This window comes from Lithobates pipiens, unplaced genomic scaffold (assembly GCF_037356315.1).
Source record: "Lithobates pipiens isolate NorthernLeopardFrog02 unplaced genomic scaffold, aLitPip1_a1.2 Scaffold_13, whole genome shotgun sequence".
Taxonomy (NCBI): Eukaryota; Metazoa; Chordata; class Amphibia; order Anura; family Ranidae; genus Lithobates; species Lithobates pipiens.
In genome coordinates, this window is record NW_027507718.1 from 124772354 (window position 1) to 124791384 (window position 19031).

General features: G+C 42.4%; 1 protein-coding gene across 3 annotated transcripts in view; it reads right to left on the reverse strand.

Annotated features, from left to right (window-relative positions):
* The window catches only part of CPAMD8 (C3 and PZP like alpha-2-macroglobulin domain containing 8), a 356744-nt gene that overhangs the window by 312334 nt on the left and 25379 nt on the right, over positions 1-19031 (reverse strand). For all 3 annotated transcript variants that reach the window (XM_077475516.1, XM_077475515.1, XM_077475514.1), the window contains exons 2-4: positions 16367-16518; positions 8837-8859; positions 1497-1662 (exon numbers count right to left, since the gene is read on the reverse strand). In XM_077475516.1, the coding sequence (XP_077331642.1) occupies positions 1497-1662; positions 8837-8859; positions 16367-16518 (341 nt within the window). The remainder of the gene's footprint in view (positions 1-1496; positions 1663-8836; positions 8860-16366; positions 16519-19031) is intronic.

Consider the following 19031-nt stretch of genomic DNA (forward strand, 5'->3'; position numbering starts at 1 on the left):
AATAATGCATTTGGGTGGCAAAAATATGAATGCAATCTACTCACTGGGGGGGAGAACCTCGGGGGGAATCTAGAATGGAAAAGGACTTGGGGGTCCTAGCAGATGATAGGCTCAGCAATGGCATGCAATGCCAAGCTGCTGCAAGCAAAGTAAACAGAATATTGGATGCATTAAAAAGGGGATCAACTCCAGAGATAAAACAATAATTCTCCCGCTCTACAAGACTCTGGTCCGGCCGCACCTAGTGTATGCTGTCCAGTCCTGAGCACCAGTCCTCAGGAAGGATGTGCTGGAACTAGAGAGGGTCCAGAGAAGGGCAACAAAACTAATAAAGGGACTGGAGGACATTAGTTATGAGGAAAGGTTACAAGCACTGAACTTGTTCTCTCTGGAGAGATGACGCTTGAGAGGGGACATGAATTTAATGTACAAATACCGCACCGGTGACCCCACAATAGGGATAAAACTTTAAAAAGACAAGCGGCCATTCACTAAAATTAGAAGAAAAGCTGTTTTACCTTAAACTGCATAGAGGGTTCCTTACTGTAAGAGCAGTAAGGATGTGGACTTCTCTTCCACAAGCAGTGGTTTCAATGTACAAATACCATACTGGTGACCCCACAACAGGGATAAAACTTTTCAGCGAAAGGGAATTTAATAAGACACGCAGCCATTCACTAAAATTAGAAGAAAAACTGTTTTACCTTAAACTGCATAGAGGGTTCCTTACTGTAAGAGCAGTAAGAATGTGGGCTTCTCTTTCACAAGCAGTTGTTTCAATGGGGGGCATCGATAATTTAAAAAAACTATTAGATAAGCACTTGAACGACCATAACATACAGGGATATGCAATGGAATACTGACATAAAATCACACACATAGGTCGGATTTGATGGCCTCCTCCTATGTAACTATGTATCGTTTTTATGGCTATAACAGGTACAGGAGACAAGAGGAAATCATGTCCAGTGGCAACTGCCAATGGTGGTAATTCTTCTGCCATTATGTTGTGTGCCTGGAGCATAACAAAGAAATTTCCCTAATGATTTCCAGGTTTGAATAAAAACCTGACAGTGGTTCAAAACCTTCCCCACTCAATACAAGTCTAGAAAAGCTTTTGACTGAAGTTCTGCTTTAATTAGCACTTAACGCTCTTTAACTTGCCAGGCATAAACTGGTGAGGGTAATTTTTTTATTTTATTCTCATTTTTTTCAGTCTGTAGCGGAATATTGCTTTGCAATCTTCTACAGCAGTAATAAGTGCGCTCAACTGACATTTTCAAAAGGCATTCAGCTGACAAAATACAAAAATACTATATATCTGTAGACCCTGTAAACCTGGCATTCCTCCAACACTCTTACTGTACCTCAAACTTATAGCATAAAAGCAAAGAGACATGAGACAGTCACAATATTCTTACTGGGTGATCCAGCCACTAACTGTAAACTTTTTGTTTTGTTTCACACACAACATACTGTATGTGTACATTTCTCACCTTTTTGCTTTGGTTTATACACTGGTTTATCAGTCTGTATAAAGAGTGATAGTCCTTTGCTATCCACTGTAACAGTTGTAGAGTTGTGAAAAATAAGTCCTCCATCATTTAGGTGGCGGTTACCCCAAACTTTAAGGTGCGCTTGACCTCTCAGTCCTGGTGGAACCTGCAAAATATCCAAGAATAGACCGTCCTGTTAATCATCATGATAAAGTGCAAACTCGTTCTTTTTCACTCTGATAAAATTGAGAAACAAACTGGCAGTCACAACAGATTTTTCATGTACAGTATTAAGAAAGAAATATAGCCTGTTGAGAAAGTCTGCCTGACACTTTTCCACCCTGGTTGGGCCAATGTTAGGCATTTTAAACCTCAGTTGGATCAACTGAGGCATAAAACAATGCAGAACTAAAATGAAAAAACTTCTGCTGTAACAGGAATTAGCCCTCCAAAGATGAAAGAGGGGTCAGAAAAAGTCACAGGTGTATCCAAGTGGGAATGCAGAAATCTCAATCCTTCCCTCCCAAGCTAGACTTTGCACATTTGGTCCTTATTAGGTGGGTCACTCACATTTGCAGGATAACCGCTGTTCTTGAAGAAGGTGGGTAACTTCTGTTAGCAACATGTCTGGCATTACTCACAGACCAGCCTCAATACAGCATATAGCCTGCCAGCCACTCACTCAGGCCTGGTTGACACTAGTGCAATTTAAAATGTGACTTTAGTTGCAAAGAATCGCATGACAATGGAAATCAAATGTTTTCAATAGTTTCCGTTCACATTATTGCAACTCAAAATGGAGCGATTTTGGAAAAAAGGTTCTTGTATTACACTGGTGTGGTTCCAGTGCGATTCTGGCCCCATAGAGTATACAAATAAAAGCCAACCTTATTAAAGTTGTATCCAAGGAGCACTACATATTCACACTGAAAGTCAGATCAAAATTGTATCGCAGCAGGGTGACTCTAGCCTAAACCTGAGTCTTCAGATAAGGGGTCATAAGTAAAACTACCACAGGTCTGGTCCAGATAACTCTGCAAGAAATTGATAAACTGGCTTCACATAGAGAGGAGTCCTGTACTAACTGAAACACAGACCCAACATACAGCCTGCTAGTCACTCAGAAGATGTGAGCCTCCAGAGACAGGGGTAAGTGAACTACTGCAGATCTTGTCCGGTCCAGTAGTCCCAAATAACTCTGGAAGAAGTACCAAAATAAACTGGCAGACCTGAAAAGCAGAGTCCTGTTCTAACTGGAACATCGGCAAGTTGTGTTCCAGTTAGCTTGTAAAGTACAGTATGCTATCACATAGGGGGCTAATGCATCCCCATGCGATAGTAAAAAAAAAAAAAGTAACATACTGTAAATAAAAATAAATTTAAAAAGGCAAATAAAATGTGGCTATGTACAAAAAAGACAATTGATGATGCACATCACCACACTCACCAGAGCAAGAGCAATCATTCTAGAGCCATCATTCACAGATAACTCTAACCTAATGACTTGTAAAGCCTTTGAAAGTGCTTGTCGCAGTTTCACGGATGCAACTTTAAGGCTTGACATGTTTGGTATCTGCTTACTCGATACAACCTCATCTTTTATATTTTACTAAAAATGGGTAACATATTTTGTTTGTGTGCACTAACCTTAAGGCTACTTTCACACAGGGGCGTTGGCGGTAAAGTGCTGCTATTTTTAGCAGCGCTTTACTGTAGTTTGTGCGGCCCTTTTCGGCCGCTAGCGGGGCGATTTTAACCCCAGCTAACAGCCGAAAAAGGGTTAAAAGCGTCCGCAAACTGCAACTGCAGCGACGCTTTGCCGGCACTTCAGCGGTGCTGCCCATTGATTTCAATGGGCAGGGGCAGTTTAGGAGCGATGTATACCCCGCTCTTACAGCACCTCAAAGATGCTGCTTGCAGCACTTTGTTTAGCTCCCTGCCAGTGCTTTCACACTGGAGTGAGAGGAGAGGCTCTTTACAGGCACTATACAGGCGATATATTTAGCAATATAGTGCCTGTAAAGCACATCAGTGTGAAAGTAGCCTAACTTTAGTGTATGTTTTACTGAAATTTTGATGTTGCCTCCCCACCTCTCCCAAACAGAGAACACCTAGTCTTCACTGAAAAAAACATAAGGCGTTCTGTGAATGGATGCAGTGCCAAGCAAGTGAGCCATTGTGGTTACTATACAGAAGGGCGGTTAAATAATAATAAAGGTATTCTTTTTAAATTGCAAACATGTTATACTTACCTGCTCTGCACAATGTTTTTTTCACAGAGAAGCATCTTCTTGGGTCTCCCACTGGCGCTCCTGGCCCCTCCTCTTCTCTGAGTGCCCCTTGCTATGGGGGCTTTCATGCATGCTCACTCCAAATCCCTGCTTTGTGTGTCAATAAGTCACACAGAACAGGGCTCGCCACTACCCCCCCCCCCCCCCCACAGCTGTGATTGACAGCAGGAGGCAGAGACCCCAGATAGCAGCCGCTCTCATGCACATCGCTGAATAGCAATCAGGCTTGGGTAAGTACTAGGGGAGGATGTGGGGGAGCTGCATACTGAAGAAGCTTTTTCACCTTCATTCATGGAATGCATGAAGGTAAAAAACCTTCAGTCTTTACAACCATTTTAAAGAGACCCTAACAAAAAATGCCGGTAAAAGCACAGAAAAACTCAAATTTTGTTTATTTGCAATGTTTTTCTTTTCCATAGATTATTTTTTTATTTACTTACAATGTGCCTGTAAACTTGACTAGTAAATTCCCTCGCACAGACCCCCCAACCCGCCCCAGCATATCATAGCCCTCTCCTCTTCTGGGAGTGTCCAAATACTGTCTGTGCTGCCAAAGATCCATTGCCCCTTCCTTTTGTAACCTTTTATGTAGCTGCTAGGGGAGGAGCAAAGGGGAATACTACAGTGGAAGTTAAAGCGGTAGTTCAGACTAAAACTAAAATCCCTGCATCTATAGCAACCTACATTCTAACACTAACCTATTTAGCCCTGTAAAGAAAAAATCAGTATACATACCTTTTTTGCAGGCAATCCGATCAGATCTCCAGCGGAGGAAGCTCTGATCCCACGCTGAGCTGTCAGCTGCGGCTTCGCTGTGTGGGCAGGTGCAGAGGAAACGTCCGTCAACGGAAGTCCCATAGTAAGTCTATGGGTGACATCACTTCCTATTCATTTCACAGCTGTTGTCGGCCGTGTCCTCTGCAGAGCTTCCGCTGCTGGAGATCGGGTCGGATCACCTGCAAAAAAGATATGTATACTGTTTTCTTCTTTTCAGGACTAGATAGGTTAGTGCTAGAATGTTGGTAGCTATAGATGCAGGGATTTAAGTTTTAGTCTGGACTTCTACTTTAAGTGACAGCCCTAAATCTGCTGACATCCCATCAAAGATGGTGGGACCCAAAAAGAGTCTCAGTGCTTTTGGATGTCTACACAACGGAGGCTTTTTTTTGGAAAATACCACACATAAATGATGTTAAATGCACTTATAATCTTAAGGGAAGATATTTGTTTAAGTAAATTATTTGGTGTTTGAATGTTCTCTTAATAGATAATAACTGGTATTTTATTGTTTAAATAAACAAACCAGTTAAATTCATGCTGAGATTGCATAAACACATTCAATATATTCCATACCATTCACTGACTAAATATCTTAATAACTGGGTTAAAGTGATGTTTTCATACACTATACAAACTGCTCTATCATGTAACTGACCCTCCTATATAAATGACTAATACGCGATAGAGGCGTCCCCCTGCTTACAAATGCTCTCTCATGGCTCCTATCCCGCCACCTACACACATTCGTGTCACATCTCACAGTATGACTCTCCCTGTGCTCCGCGCCCTTTCACAGGGGAATAATTTAACCACAAAAAACGAAAGAATGGAAAATCTGATACACTCTTTCATTTGTGTATTTATTTCTATTGCATTTGCTGTGTTATTTTACTCTCCTATCTGCAATACTACAAAATAAGTGGGTACTAAAAATATATACACACAATATTCCTCACTCATGCTTAGTTTCTTCACATGTACCATTTGTACATTGCTGAAACACGTTCAATCCACAAGAAGAAAACAGAAGTGTGAAATGTGAAAGCAGAAGTCTCAGTGTCTTGTTTTATTTTATATAGTGAAAAGCAGGTTTATTCATCAAAATAAATGGCCATAAATTTAGATTACAAATCTATTTGAATGGAATTTTTTTTTAGATAAAAAAAAAAAAACAAGACTGAAAGATTCATGAGTTGTAGAGTAAACTAAACTCCAAACTCTGGTTTTCAAAAACCATTCAAGTATGTATTCTTAAAGGGTTTGTAAAGTCTCAAAGTTTTTCACCTTAATGCATTCTATGCATTAAGGTGAAAAACCTCCTGTTCTGCAGCTGCCCCCCAGAGCCCCCCTTTTATTTACCTGAACCCAATCGTTCCAGTGACCGGGACCCGCTGGCTCGGGTCTTCATTTGATAGATTGATAGCAGCAGGAGCCGAGTCCTGCTGTCTGTGTCATTGGACGCAGCAGCAGAACTTGGGAGTGCACTCACACGAGTGCCCCCAGGGAAAGTGCTTCTCCATGGGGGCACTTGAGAAGAGGAGGAGCCAGCAGCGCCGCTGAGGGACTCTAAAAGAGGAAGATCGGGCCACTCTGTGCAAAAGCACAGAGGAGGTAAGTATGATATGTTTGTTATTTTATAAAAATAAATAAAACAAAGCTTTACAATCATTTTAAAGTAGAACTGTAGGCAAAACTTTTTTCCATTTTGAATAGAGTAAGAGAGGGTTATTACCCGTCACATTTTTTTTTTTGCCATCTCATGTTCCATTTCAGAGATTTCCCTTTATTTCTTGTCCCATAACCAAACAGGAAGTGAGCGCAAAAACCTGCAAGTTAAGGGAATTCCTTGGGGCCTCCATTTAACCAGAGCTAGTGTCCCCATTGGAAGATTTCCCCTCTATTATTTTTCTGGGGACAACCCAAACTTTGGGATTTTCTTTTCTTTTCACCCTCAATGATAACGGTAAACAGGACAAATAAGAGAGGGTGAAACTCCCTAATAGGGGCACAGACAGTAATAAAACCTGACAGGTGTTGTAATCCCTCATCATGTGGTGTCCATTAAAAACATAATCCAATGCTGTGATTATTTTCAATCTGTCTAAACACAAATAAAAATTTAATTATTTTGTTTTGGATGGAATGTGACTGGGAAGGCTGACCCTCTCTATTTGTCCTGGTGATCATTGTCAGCGTAACAATAAGTATTGTTAAAGTGGTTGTTCCAGAGTCTGTTGCTCCTCATTCGCTCAGATATAGCATTGGCTCACGCTACTATTAATCAGAACAAGTAACGAGGGAGCAGGGGGGTGGAACCCCCATTCTGTTTGTCTTTGACACACAGAGCAGGGCACAGAAATGAGCATGCACGTGTGCCCCCATAGTTTGCGGTGGGGGGTGGAGCAAAAAGTACCAGCAGGGGACCCAAGAAGAGGAGAATTGGGGGTGCTCTGTGCAAAACCATGTTTGTTTGTTATTTTAATAATAAAAAAAGCTTTACAATCGCTTTAAATACAAAACTTTACAATTATTTCAGTTTATAGTGATTACTGTTGTCTTCTTCACTGAAGTCAAGGAGAATCTCCCGCTGGGAAACAGATCGTGTAATTAAAGTGCATCTAAACCCACACAAATATTATATTATTGCATTTGTGTTTTTCCCTTGGCGATCCTGCCAGTAACACACTTTCTGTCTTCAAAAGCTCACTCATTATACTGTATCTATGGAGGAGCAGCATTATCAACTTAGGTGAACTGGGCAGAGCTAATAAGACATCTTGGGATTTCAGTGCAGCTCATGTGGAGTGCACAGGTAGTTAGAGATTTTTTTTTGCATTTTTTAAACAGATATACAAGTCCGCTTTCAATGGTATTACTAATAGAACAAAAGGGAGCAAATAAGAGAAGTTAATTTTAAGGGTTTCCATATGCCTTACTTTAATAGTAGCAACTTCAACTTGTAAAATTATTCATGAAGGATTTATATACAACATTGTGTAAAAAAAATTAAAATAAAGCTTTCATCAAATGGAGAACAGCTAAAGCATTTTTTTTTAAATGAAATCCTTATACAGTCTGAGGGCAAGTATGAGGACCGCATGAAACCTAAAGAAAACTCCAGTTTGACAAGCCTACTTTAAGCCCCCGTACACACGGTCGGACATTCTGATTACCAAATCCGTCTGATAATTTCCGACTGATTTTGTCCTAAACTGGTGTTGTATACACACGGTCGGACAAAGTTGTCGGAAAATCCGATCGTTCGGAACATGATGACGTTCGTTCGTTAAGACGGGACTACGTTGAGGCTAGTAGCCAATAGCTTTGGTCTTGTAATTTGATCTGAGCATGCGTGGCACTAAATGGAGCAAAATATCAATTTCAATGATGAAGGTTACAAATCAGTCCTCAACGTATGTAGTTTTCAACAAAAGTTTTATGTGGTGAGGTGCTACAGCAGGATCAAGCTATACTTCGTACAATAAGTAGTTTTCTTCCACACCACATAGAAACTGAGTTTTATCAGAGGCAGGTATGACTACCTCATACAGACAAAAATCATTAGGCACCTTTTAGGGCTGTGCATTGTGATATAACTCAGGGACAGTAACACACAATCAATGGTATTCAGCATTGTAGTTCCATTCTTTTTTTAATGACACCCTAAGAAACTTTGAATGTGAGCCTCAATGCACATGCAATTCAGCACACAACAATTCGCAAATATATGTTGTGTTGGCAAAAAAAAGGTCGCCATTAAAAAGTTTTGACTGGGCTAACAGTGCATCTTAATGCAGGAAAAAGAGTCCTTTTTTCCTGTATTAAAGTGCACTGCTAGCCCATTTAAACCACATAGGCTGCCTTAATGCAGAGAGTTTTAGGTATAGTTTAAACTTGTGGTTGGGGGCCGCAAAAATAGGATGTTGAGCTATGTTTTTTACCCACCCCTTAAAGCTGCAAATGCAACGGATGGGGTTGTATACTTGCCACAACTGCAATGATTTGCTTCACAGAGCGGCAAGAATGACTCTCTGCGGCTGCTGAACATGACCCATTCAAGTGCCTCGTAATGATGGATCACTTTTCAGAGAACAGCGCTAATGTGAACAAGCTCTTAATGAGTTGCATTAGAACACCTATTTCAATCTGGCCATGCAGTGCATTTATTAACAGTACCTGATATACTAATATTTTGAATATAATGGATCAATTAGAATTCAATGTTCCTTTCGTGGTCTCTCATAACTGCACCTGTGTTTACTAACTCACCTTGACTTTCACTGTTCCTTTATCTGAAAGAGAAACATTTGTTAAGCAATAAAGATCAAATGAGATTAACATTTTTGAATATTAACACATATATCAAAATACTCATGCTTTTTTTTTTTTTTTTTTTTAACAAAAGAGAAATGTATGTACAGTATATCTAGATATTTTGGCAAAATCACATTGGAATGGATAGACTTTTAATAGACTTTTAGACTGCAACTTAATATAGAAAGCTATAATCTACACTAAGAACAAAGATCTCACGCTGACTCAAGAAATTCCAGGTGTACCTCCATAGAATTCCTGTTGTCCAAGGAAACAGACTACAACCCATGCTGTTCAAAGAATGCTTTTGCAAGATGCTAGGAATATTTCTCGCTTGTTTAACCACTTGGGTACCGCGCTATTGCCGAATGACGGCATTAGCGCGGACCTAGATTGCCGGGACGACGTCTATTGACGTCGTCCCGGTTACGAGCGGCCTGCGCGCCCCCTGAGGGGCGCGCGCGGCGCGCTCTGTGATCGGCGAGTCCGTGAGACTCGCCTGATCACCGATCCGTGTAAGGGGTCGATCCCGACCCCTTATCACGTGATCAGCTGTCAGCCAATGACAGCTGATCATGTGATAAAACGGAGCCGGTAATCGGCTAGTATTCCTCCTCGCGCTGACAGCGCGAGGAGAAAAAAAAAAAGCCGATCGCCGGCGGCCGTGTTCGGGACATCAGTCCCGATCACGGCCAGCAATTCAAGCGGACACCTGCCCCCTGCCAGTGCCCACCTGCCACCCGCAGTGCCATCCTGAAATAAAGTAAGTGCCCCCCTGTCAGTGCCACCCAGCAGTGCCCATAGTGCCCACAGTGCCACCCAGCAGTGCCCACAGTGCCACCCAGCAGTGCCCACAGTGCCACCCAGCAGTGCCACCCACAGTGCCACCCAAAATCTGCCTCAAAGGTGCTGCACCCCAGTGCCGCCCATCAGTGCCCAGCAGTGCCGCCCATCAGTGCCCAGCAGTGCCGCCCATCAGTGCCCAGCAGTGCCACCTATCAGAGCCACCTATCAGTGGCCATCAGTCCCATCTATCTGTGGTACCTATCAGTGCCCATCCGTGCCACTTATCCGTGCCACCCATCCGTGCCATCTTATCTGTGCCCATCTTTGCCCATCAGTGCCGCCTTATCTGTGCCCATCGGTGCCGCCTTATCTGTGCCTATTAGTGCCGCCTTAACTATGCCTATCAGTGCCCACCAGTGCAGCCTATCAGTGCCCACCAATGCAGCCCATCAGTGCCCACCAATGCAGCCCATCAGTGCCCACCAATGCAGCCTATCAGTGCCGCCTAATCAGCGCACTTCAATGAAGGAGAAAAATGACCCGTTTGCAAAATTTTATAACAAACTATTAACCACTTTCAGACCGGACCATTTTGCTGGTAAATGACCAGAGGTCTTTTTACACTTTGGCACTGCGCTGCTTTAACTGGTAATTGCGCGGTCATGCAATGTTGTACCCAAACAAAATTTGCGTCCTTTTCTTCCCACAAATAGAGCTTTCTTTTGATGGTATTTGATTGCCTCTGCGATTTTTATTTTTTGCGATATAAACGTAAAAAGACCGCAAATTTTGAAAAAAAATGATATTTTCTACTTTTTGTTATTAGAAAAATCCAATAAACTCAATTTTAGTCATACATTTAGGCCAAAATGTATTCAGCCACATGTCTTTGGTAAAAAAAAAGTCAATAATTGTATATTTATTGGTTTGCGCAAAAGTTGTCACATCTACAAACTAAGGTACGTTTTCTGCAATTTACGCAGCTTTTAGTTTACGACTGCCTATCTCATTTCTTGAGGTGCTAAAATGGCAGGGCAGTACAAAACCCCCCCAAATGACCCCATTTTGGAAAGTAGACCCCCTAAGGAAATTGATAAGAGGCATGTTGAGCCCATTGAATATTTTATTTTTTTGCCTCAAGCGATTGAATAATGACAAAAAAAAAAATTTTTTTTTTTTTTTACACAAAGTTGTCACTAAATGATATATTGCTCACACATGCTATGGGCGTATGTGAAATAACACCCCAAAATAAATTCTGCTGCTTCTCCTGAGTACGGGGATACCACATATGTGGGACTTTTTGGGAGCCTAGCCGCGTACGGGGCCCCGAAAACCAAGCACCGCCTTCAGGCTTTCTAAGGGCGTACATTTTTGAGTTCACTTCTCACTACCTATTACAGTTTTGAAGGCCATAAAATGCCAAGATGGCACAAAACCCCCACAAATGACCCCATTTTAGAAAGTAGACACCCCAAGCTATTTGCTGAGAGGCATGTTGAGTTCATGGAATATTTTATATTTTGCCACAAGTTGCGGGAAAATTACAAACTTTTTTTTATTTTTTATTTTTTTCACAAAGTTGTCACTAAATGATATATTGCTCACACATGCCATGGGCATATGTGAAATGACACCCCAAAATAAATTCTGCTGCTTCTCCTGAGTACGGGGATACCACATATGTGGGACTTTTTGGGAGCCTAGCCGCGTACGGGGCCCCGAAAACCAAGCACCGCCTTCAGGCTTTCTAAGGGCGTAAATTTTTGAGTTCACTTCTCACTACCTATTACAGTTTTGAAGGCCATAAAATGCCAAGATGGCACAAAACCCCCACAAATGACCCCATTTTAGAAAGTAGACACCCCAAGCTATTTGCTGAGAGGCATGTTGAGTCCATGGAATATTTTATATTTTGCCACAAGTTGCGGGAAAATTACAAACTTTTTTTTTTTTTTTTTTTTTTCACAAAGTTGTCACTAAATGATATATTGCTCACGCATGCCATGGGCATATGTGAAATGACACCCCAAAATAAATTCTGCTGCTTCTCCTGAGTACGGGGATACCACATATGTGGGACTTTTTGGGAGCCTAGCCGCGTACGGGGCCCCGAAAACCAAGCACCGCCTTCAGGCTTTCTAAGGGCGTTACAGTTTTGAAGGCCATAAAATGCCAAGATGGCACAAACCCCCCCCAAATGACCCCATTTTGGAAAGTAGACACCCCTAAATTTAGGGGTACACTAGTGAGACTAGGTAATAAATGGCGGGTGCCCTGAAACTATAAAAAAATAACTAACCAACCAGCGTCACCTGTAACAGTTATATGGTGATCACTGGTGAAAGGGTTAACTAGGGGGCAATCAGGGGGCTTTATGCGGTAGTATATGGGGGTCCCTGGCGCTATAAAAAGCTGCGGCGAACCTAAATACCTACCTGCCTAACTAGCGTCACCTGTGACACTAATACAGCGATCAGAAAAACGATCGCTTATTAGGCTGGGTTCACACTGGAGCGATGCGGGAACGCCACGAATGCGCGGCGGGTTCCCGCATCGCATGCCTCCCGGCGGCAGTTCACACTGCCCTATGCGAACTGCTGGGAGTGTCAGTGAAATGTTACTGACACCCCCAGATCAGTTCGCATATCGCAGTGCGATCTGCAAACTCGGATCGCATGGTGTGAACACCCATGCGATCCGATTCTGCTGCGGGCCAAAAAAAGGGTCCCGTGCGAATTTGCGGCGGGTGCGGCGGGTGTGGCGGGTGCGGCGAATGGCTGAACTCGAATCGCACAGAGATCAGATGTGATTTGCACTGCAGTGCGGTGCGAATCACATCCGTTCTCATAAACCGCTGCAATGTGAACCCAGCCTTAGTGACACTGGCGACGGGGGGTGATCACGGGGTTAAACCTTTATTGGGGGGGTTAGGGGGGTACCTTAGAACTAAAGGGGGCTAACCCTAACTGCCCTAACAGTTATTAGTCACAAATGACACCCGCCGGGTGATCAGGGGGTTAAACCTTTATTAGGTAATAAATGGCGGGTGCCCTGAAACTATAAAAAATAACTAACCAACCAGCGTCACCTGTAACAGTTATATGGTGATCACTGGTGAAAGGGTTAACTAGGGGGCAATCAGGGGGCTTTATGCGGTAGTATATGGGGGTCCCTGGCGCTATAAAAAGCTGCGGCGAACCTAAATACCTACCTGCCTAACTAGCGTCACCTGTGACACTAATACGGCGATCAGAAAAATGATCGCTTATTAGGCTGGGTTCACACTGGAGCGATGCGGAAACGCCGCAAATCCGCGGCGGGTTCCCGCATCGCATGCCTCCCGGCGGCAGTTCACACTGCCCTATGCGAACTGCTGGGAGTGTCAGTGAAATGTTACTGACACCCCCAGATCAGTTCGCATATCGCAGTGCGATCTGCAAACTCGGATCGCATGGTGTGAACACCCATGCGATCCGATTCTGCTGCGGGCCAAAAAAAGGGTCCCGTGCGAATTTGCGGTGGGTGCGGCGGGTGTGGCGGGTGCGGCGGGTGCGGCGAATGGCTGAACTCGAATCGCACAGAGATCGGATGTGATTTGCACTGCAGTGCGGTGCGAATCACATTCGTTCTCATAAACCGCTGCAATGTGAACCCAGCCTTAGTGACACTGGCGACGGGGGGTGATCACGGGGTTAAACCTTTATTGGGGGGGTTAGGGGGGTACATTAGAACTAAAGGGGGCTAACTCTAACTGCCCTAACAGTTATTACAGTCACAAATGACACCAATGCAAAAAAAAAAAAAATAAATAAAAAATGACATTGGTGTCACTGTGACTGGGGGGCAGGGGTAATTGGGGGGGTGATCGGGGGGTAAAGGGGGGGTGTGAGTGTGCCTGGCATGTTCTACTGTGTGTGTAGAGTGTTGGTGCAACTCACCGATCCGCTCTCCTCCGTGTCGGAACGAAAAATACCGACACGGAGGAGAGAATACATCACTTCCTCTCCTGTGTTTACATTACAGGAGAGGAAGTGATGTCACGGGGGATTCCTATTCGTCGGGAGCGATCGCGAGGGGGTGGCCATGAACGAATGGCCGTCCCCTCGTCCGGGATCGCTCCCGCACGAATACCGACCGCCGCAGGCACCGGGCGGGGGCCCGATCGGGCCCCCGACCCGCGGGAGGCAAGGGACGTACATGTACGCCAATATGCCTGCCCGTGCCATGCTATCGACGTACATCGTCGTGCGGCGGTCGGCAACTGGTTAAAACATGATTTTTTTTTTTTTTGCATCTTTTTTTGTTTGTTTAGCAAAAAATAAAACTCCGAGCTGTAACTAAATACCACCAAAAGAAAGCTCTATTTGTGGGAAAAAAATGATAAAAATTTCATTTGGGTACAGTGTTGTATGACCGCGTAATTGTCACTCAAAGTGCATCAGCGCTGAAAGCTGAAAATTGGTCTGGGACTGAGGGGGGTTTAAGTGCCCAGTAAGCAAGTGGTTAAAAAACTACTTATATGTAAATCTTTACATCAATGTATATTTGGTTTTAAAGTAATATTATGTTATACGATCATATATATATATATATATATATATATATATATAAAATGTATATCTTATATCTTATTCTATAAACTTCCATTTTGGAGGGCAATGAAATTGTAGTCAGGACAGCTAGTAGAGCTGCTTTTTACTGGGAAGCTGTCCCAAAAAATGTATGTTTTCTGCAAATCACTGACTTTTGCAGAAATTCTGTTGTGCCATGTGTTCATTTGGGAGATTACTTAGTACTGAGATTTTTTTATTGATATATTGGACAAAAGATCTATGAGATTGTACCTGAAAAGGCATTACTACATACACAGATAACTACGCAATACTGTAGTAACATAAGCTAAGATATAGTAAATAAAATGCAAAAGGGCTGGGAAAAATTTATTTGAAGATAATTACACTTACAATGTGGGTTTGCTTCCTTGCATGAATGTACGCACACCCAGTAATCATGATCCCCTTATCAATCTACTACTGCATACATGTACATTATAATGCATATACCGCTGTCCCAGTTTGCATCCAAATACTGCCAAAAAATTGCCTTTATTCAGACAAGAAACAATAAGGATTGTGTGTTAAAATCTAAACACAAATAAAGCAATATGACAAACAGCACAATTTCTCACTTGAGTGTAAAATGCGTAGTGCCAAACAAAGGAAAAGTTCCAAAAGACCAGTAGCAAAAAAGTAGTTATTGGACAGGTATTATTTATTAGGATCTTCATTCACAGTGTATAATCTTGTATCTGTGCTTCCTGTGGTCAAAGCCTGCACTTCTGTATTATAGTGCATGAACATGTACTGTAGTTTGCCTCATGAACTATGGCATTTTCTACTTTCAATAGTCTTTAGTGATCAATAGTGATTTTAACACACACTTCATATGGTTTTGTTCCCACTTAAAATGCACATACAAGGATGCTCCTGTATGCCCTTTGGTCCTGCTCTAAGCTCAATGTCTACTGGAAGGAGGTCCACCAAATTTTTCAAAAATGTACAGACACACACAGTTGCGTATTCCTAGTTCTCTGCAAGGTCAATTAACGTTCTCATGGCAAGGGGCAGTTTTTATGTGTACTGCAGTCACAAATGAGTTATTGTGCACCTTCACTTTATTGACAAATGTGGTTTGCTAAGCAGTATACAATTGCCCCAGATGATAATTTTTTCTTCTTCATGGTACTAATATACTATTCAAAATCTACAAAAGGTCACATCTGCGCCATCTTCTAAATGCTGTCAAATCATGTATCTCCCTTATATGGATGGACCAGCAACCTTCGTCCATTGGGTTCTAGCTACGCAAGACAGAGGAGTTGAATTCAATGGAGGATTTTGTACTGACAAACCAGCACAGGTGTATACTAACGTGGACTCTATGAAACAAACTCTGAAGAAGGAAAATCTCTTCTAATGATGATGCTGACTGTTAGACACAAGTGTCCCCCCTCGTGTCGGAGGAGATTGCAATCCATTTTACCCCCTCTTTTTTCTCTTCCTTTCCTCTATTACTTTTCTTCTTGTTTTCCCTTGCCTGTTTCCTTCCGCGTTTAGTTTATTTATTTTTTTAAAAGTGGTACAACAGTATCCTTCACTGTCCATAATGATTATGAGGATTTCTGTATAGTGTTATTTCCCGGCGTCCTCGGTTTGCAGGGATCCCTGTCATTCTGAGGGATTGTATGATGGAAGCCTGTAATTGGATGCACCCATCAGGGTGGTTTGTTACTCTTCACTGTAATCTGGGAATATTTATACAGTTTGTTTTTTACTGCAATATTTTATGTGGTTGGAAATTGTTGTCTTATAAATAAAATATTTGGGGGGGGGGGGGGGGTACGCATGTGTGTTCCTAGTTCTCATGCCCTGTGTAAAAATGAAAAAATTAGTCATAGATTTACAAAGTTAACTGATGCACGTCACTATATATAAAGTGGACTAGGGCCAGTTTGAGCATCCAAGCCCAAAAACTCTGGTTACAAAAGGGATAAATACTGAGAAAACAATTAGGTCATGGTTGATGTTACCATATATGCTCATATGGCTTAGTAAATCAAGTCTAATTGATCTTCATTAAAATTACCACTATATCAAACAGGTTAAAAAAAAAAAAGAAAGAAAAAGGAAGACTTACCCAATACTGACCCATGGCCAACAGCCACCGTCTCCCCTTTAACAACGAGCTTTACCTGGACCTTGGTTTCAGCAGCTGTGTTAAAGATGGTTATACTCACTGCCTCTTCTACCCCAGAGCGAAAAACAGAGGGAGCTGCTATCAAATAGCCCCTAGGAAAATTATAAAGATAAGACTACAGTTATGACAATGAATCTACAATACATCTGCTCAGTAGAATGACGGCAGCATACACCTTTATACAATATTGCTAGGCTAAAGACTGTTCACATTAAAATTTGCTATGACATTTGATTCCATAAAATATAGTTATTTACCACACACAACTATTTTGAGGAGTCTGTCCCTGGAAAACAAGCATCCCAAGTGATGTCCCTAGCTGCACTAGTGTACCTGTGCCTGGGTAGAGAAACTGTACACAGTGCTACAGAACAGTTGAAAAATGTAATCATATACCTTTAAGCCACTGCCACTGTAATTTGGCCACACACTTTTCACGGCACCATGCTATGCATCATTTCTCTCCTTACAGTGCCCAGGGGTTCCCCAGGTCATTGTCAATTCTAGCAATATGTCTGTGCTGCTATGTAGCCTCGTAGCCAATGGCGCCGCTGCTGTGTCTCAGCCAATCAAGAAGAAGAATCTCGGACAGCTGAGACATTTGTGGACATCAATGGACAGAGAGGGACCTCTGATAAGTATTAGGGGGTGCTGGGGAGGCTGCTGCACACAGAAGGGTTTTTATCTTAACGCATAAGGATAAAAAACCTGCCTTTACAACCTCTTTAAAGTTTAACAATGTTCTGTAGATTTCATTAACCACTTAAGGACCGAGCCTCTTTCTGAGATTTGTTGTTTACAAGTTAACATTTTGTTTGCTAGAAAACTGCATAGAACCCCAAACGTTATACATTGTTTTTTCTAACACCCTAGAGAATAAAATGGCGGTCTTTTCAATACTTTCTGTCACACTGTATTTGCGCAGCGGTCTTACGAGCATACTTTTTTTGGGAAAAAATATACTTTTTAAAATAAAAAAATAAGACAACAGTAACGTTTTTTTTTCTTTTACATTGTAAAAGATACGCCGAGTAAATTGATACCCAACCCACAAAACGCCAAAACGAGACACAACATGTACACTCCTACTATGCTAGATGTGAGTGGGGCCTGAAAGTGAAATTGGTGCAGTAACACAAGAATAATGAGGCTCCATTCACATCTGTGCATTTCCTTGCATTTCATAAATGTGCTGCACCAAAAATCTCAGTAAAAAATGCACCAAGCTTCACTCTAAAAAAAAGTTCTGAAGCTTCTTTGGGGCGATTGCTGTGTGTATGGCAGCCCATTCAGGGGGATAGGCTGCCCTATGTGTGATGAGTGAAAATGCTCCAAAATGCCTCCCCCCCATTAAAAAAAAAAACGCATGTGGGAATGCGATTTCCCGCTATGCAGAGTTGTGAACGGGGTTTGACAGGTGAGTGTTTCTGCGCACTCCCTCCTATGTACTTGTATAAAGATGGCCATACACTATGCAATCTGATTGTGCATTTAGTGAGAAGGTGATCACTGATTGATTGCATTTCATTTAAAAAATGTGCACCTGTGAAGGGGTGGGTGGATGATGCAGGATGTATGCTAATGTGGTTAGCTGGTCAACTCCTTCCTGTGTCATGACCTACAGTTTGTAAGGAAGAAAGACATTACTAATGGAAATGTCTAGAAAAGTAGATTAGGACAAAAAAAGTAAGTGACTGTAGATTTAAAGGAAAGCTGTGATATTTTTGCATAGGGGAGCTGGAATTTAGAAGGAAAAAAAAAAAGTGTACAAAGGTGAACTTACCCTTTAATCATTTTAATTTTAAGAATGCTTGTTTGATCTTCTAATAGTGAACTGCAGTAACAAGGAAATGTAAGGCCTCATGCACACGAGACGCAGTTAAACGCGCGTTCAGATGCAGTTGGACAGTTTTTTTCAACTGCACCTGAACTCATTCAATGTTATCCTATGTGTCCATGCACACAGTCTCGTTTTTTTCCGTTTATATGCAGTTGCGTTTAATCTCGTTTTTCCAGAAGCAAAAAAATGCGTTCAGAAACAAAAATTTCTGCGTTTCAGACGCAAAATGCAGCTAAACGTGGCTAAACGCGGCACCCGCGTTGCGCCGCGTTTGCGTTTATATGCGTTTTTAAAGGTGACCTTTTTTTTTTACATTAAAAATCTCAAAAATGATTGCAAATGATGAAAAACCATTAGAAAAATATTTTAAACAATTGCAATTGCAAGTGGACAATCCACAACTTGTGGCAAGTGACGTGGCAAGTGGACAATCCACAACTTGTGGCAAGTGACATGGCAGGTGGCAAGTGATGTGGCAAGTGGACAATCCACAACTTGTGGCAAGTGACGTGGCAGGTGAAGTGGCAAGTGACGTGGAAAGTGGACAATCCACAACTTGTGGCAGGTGACGTGGCAAGTGACCTGGCAGGTGACGCGGCAAGTGACTTGGCAGGTGACGTGGCAAGTGGAAAATCAACAACTTGTGGCAGGTGACTGGCATGTGACGTGGCAAGTGGACAATCCACTTGTGGCAGGGGACGTGGCAAGTGATGTGGCAAGTGGACAATCCACTTGTGGCAGGTGATGTGGCAAGTGACGTGGCGA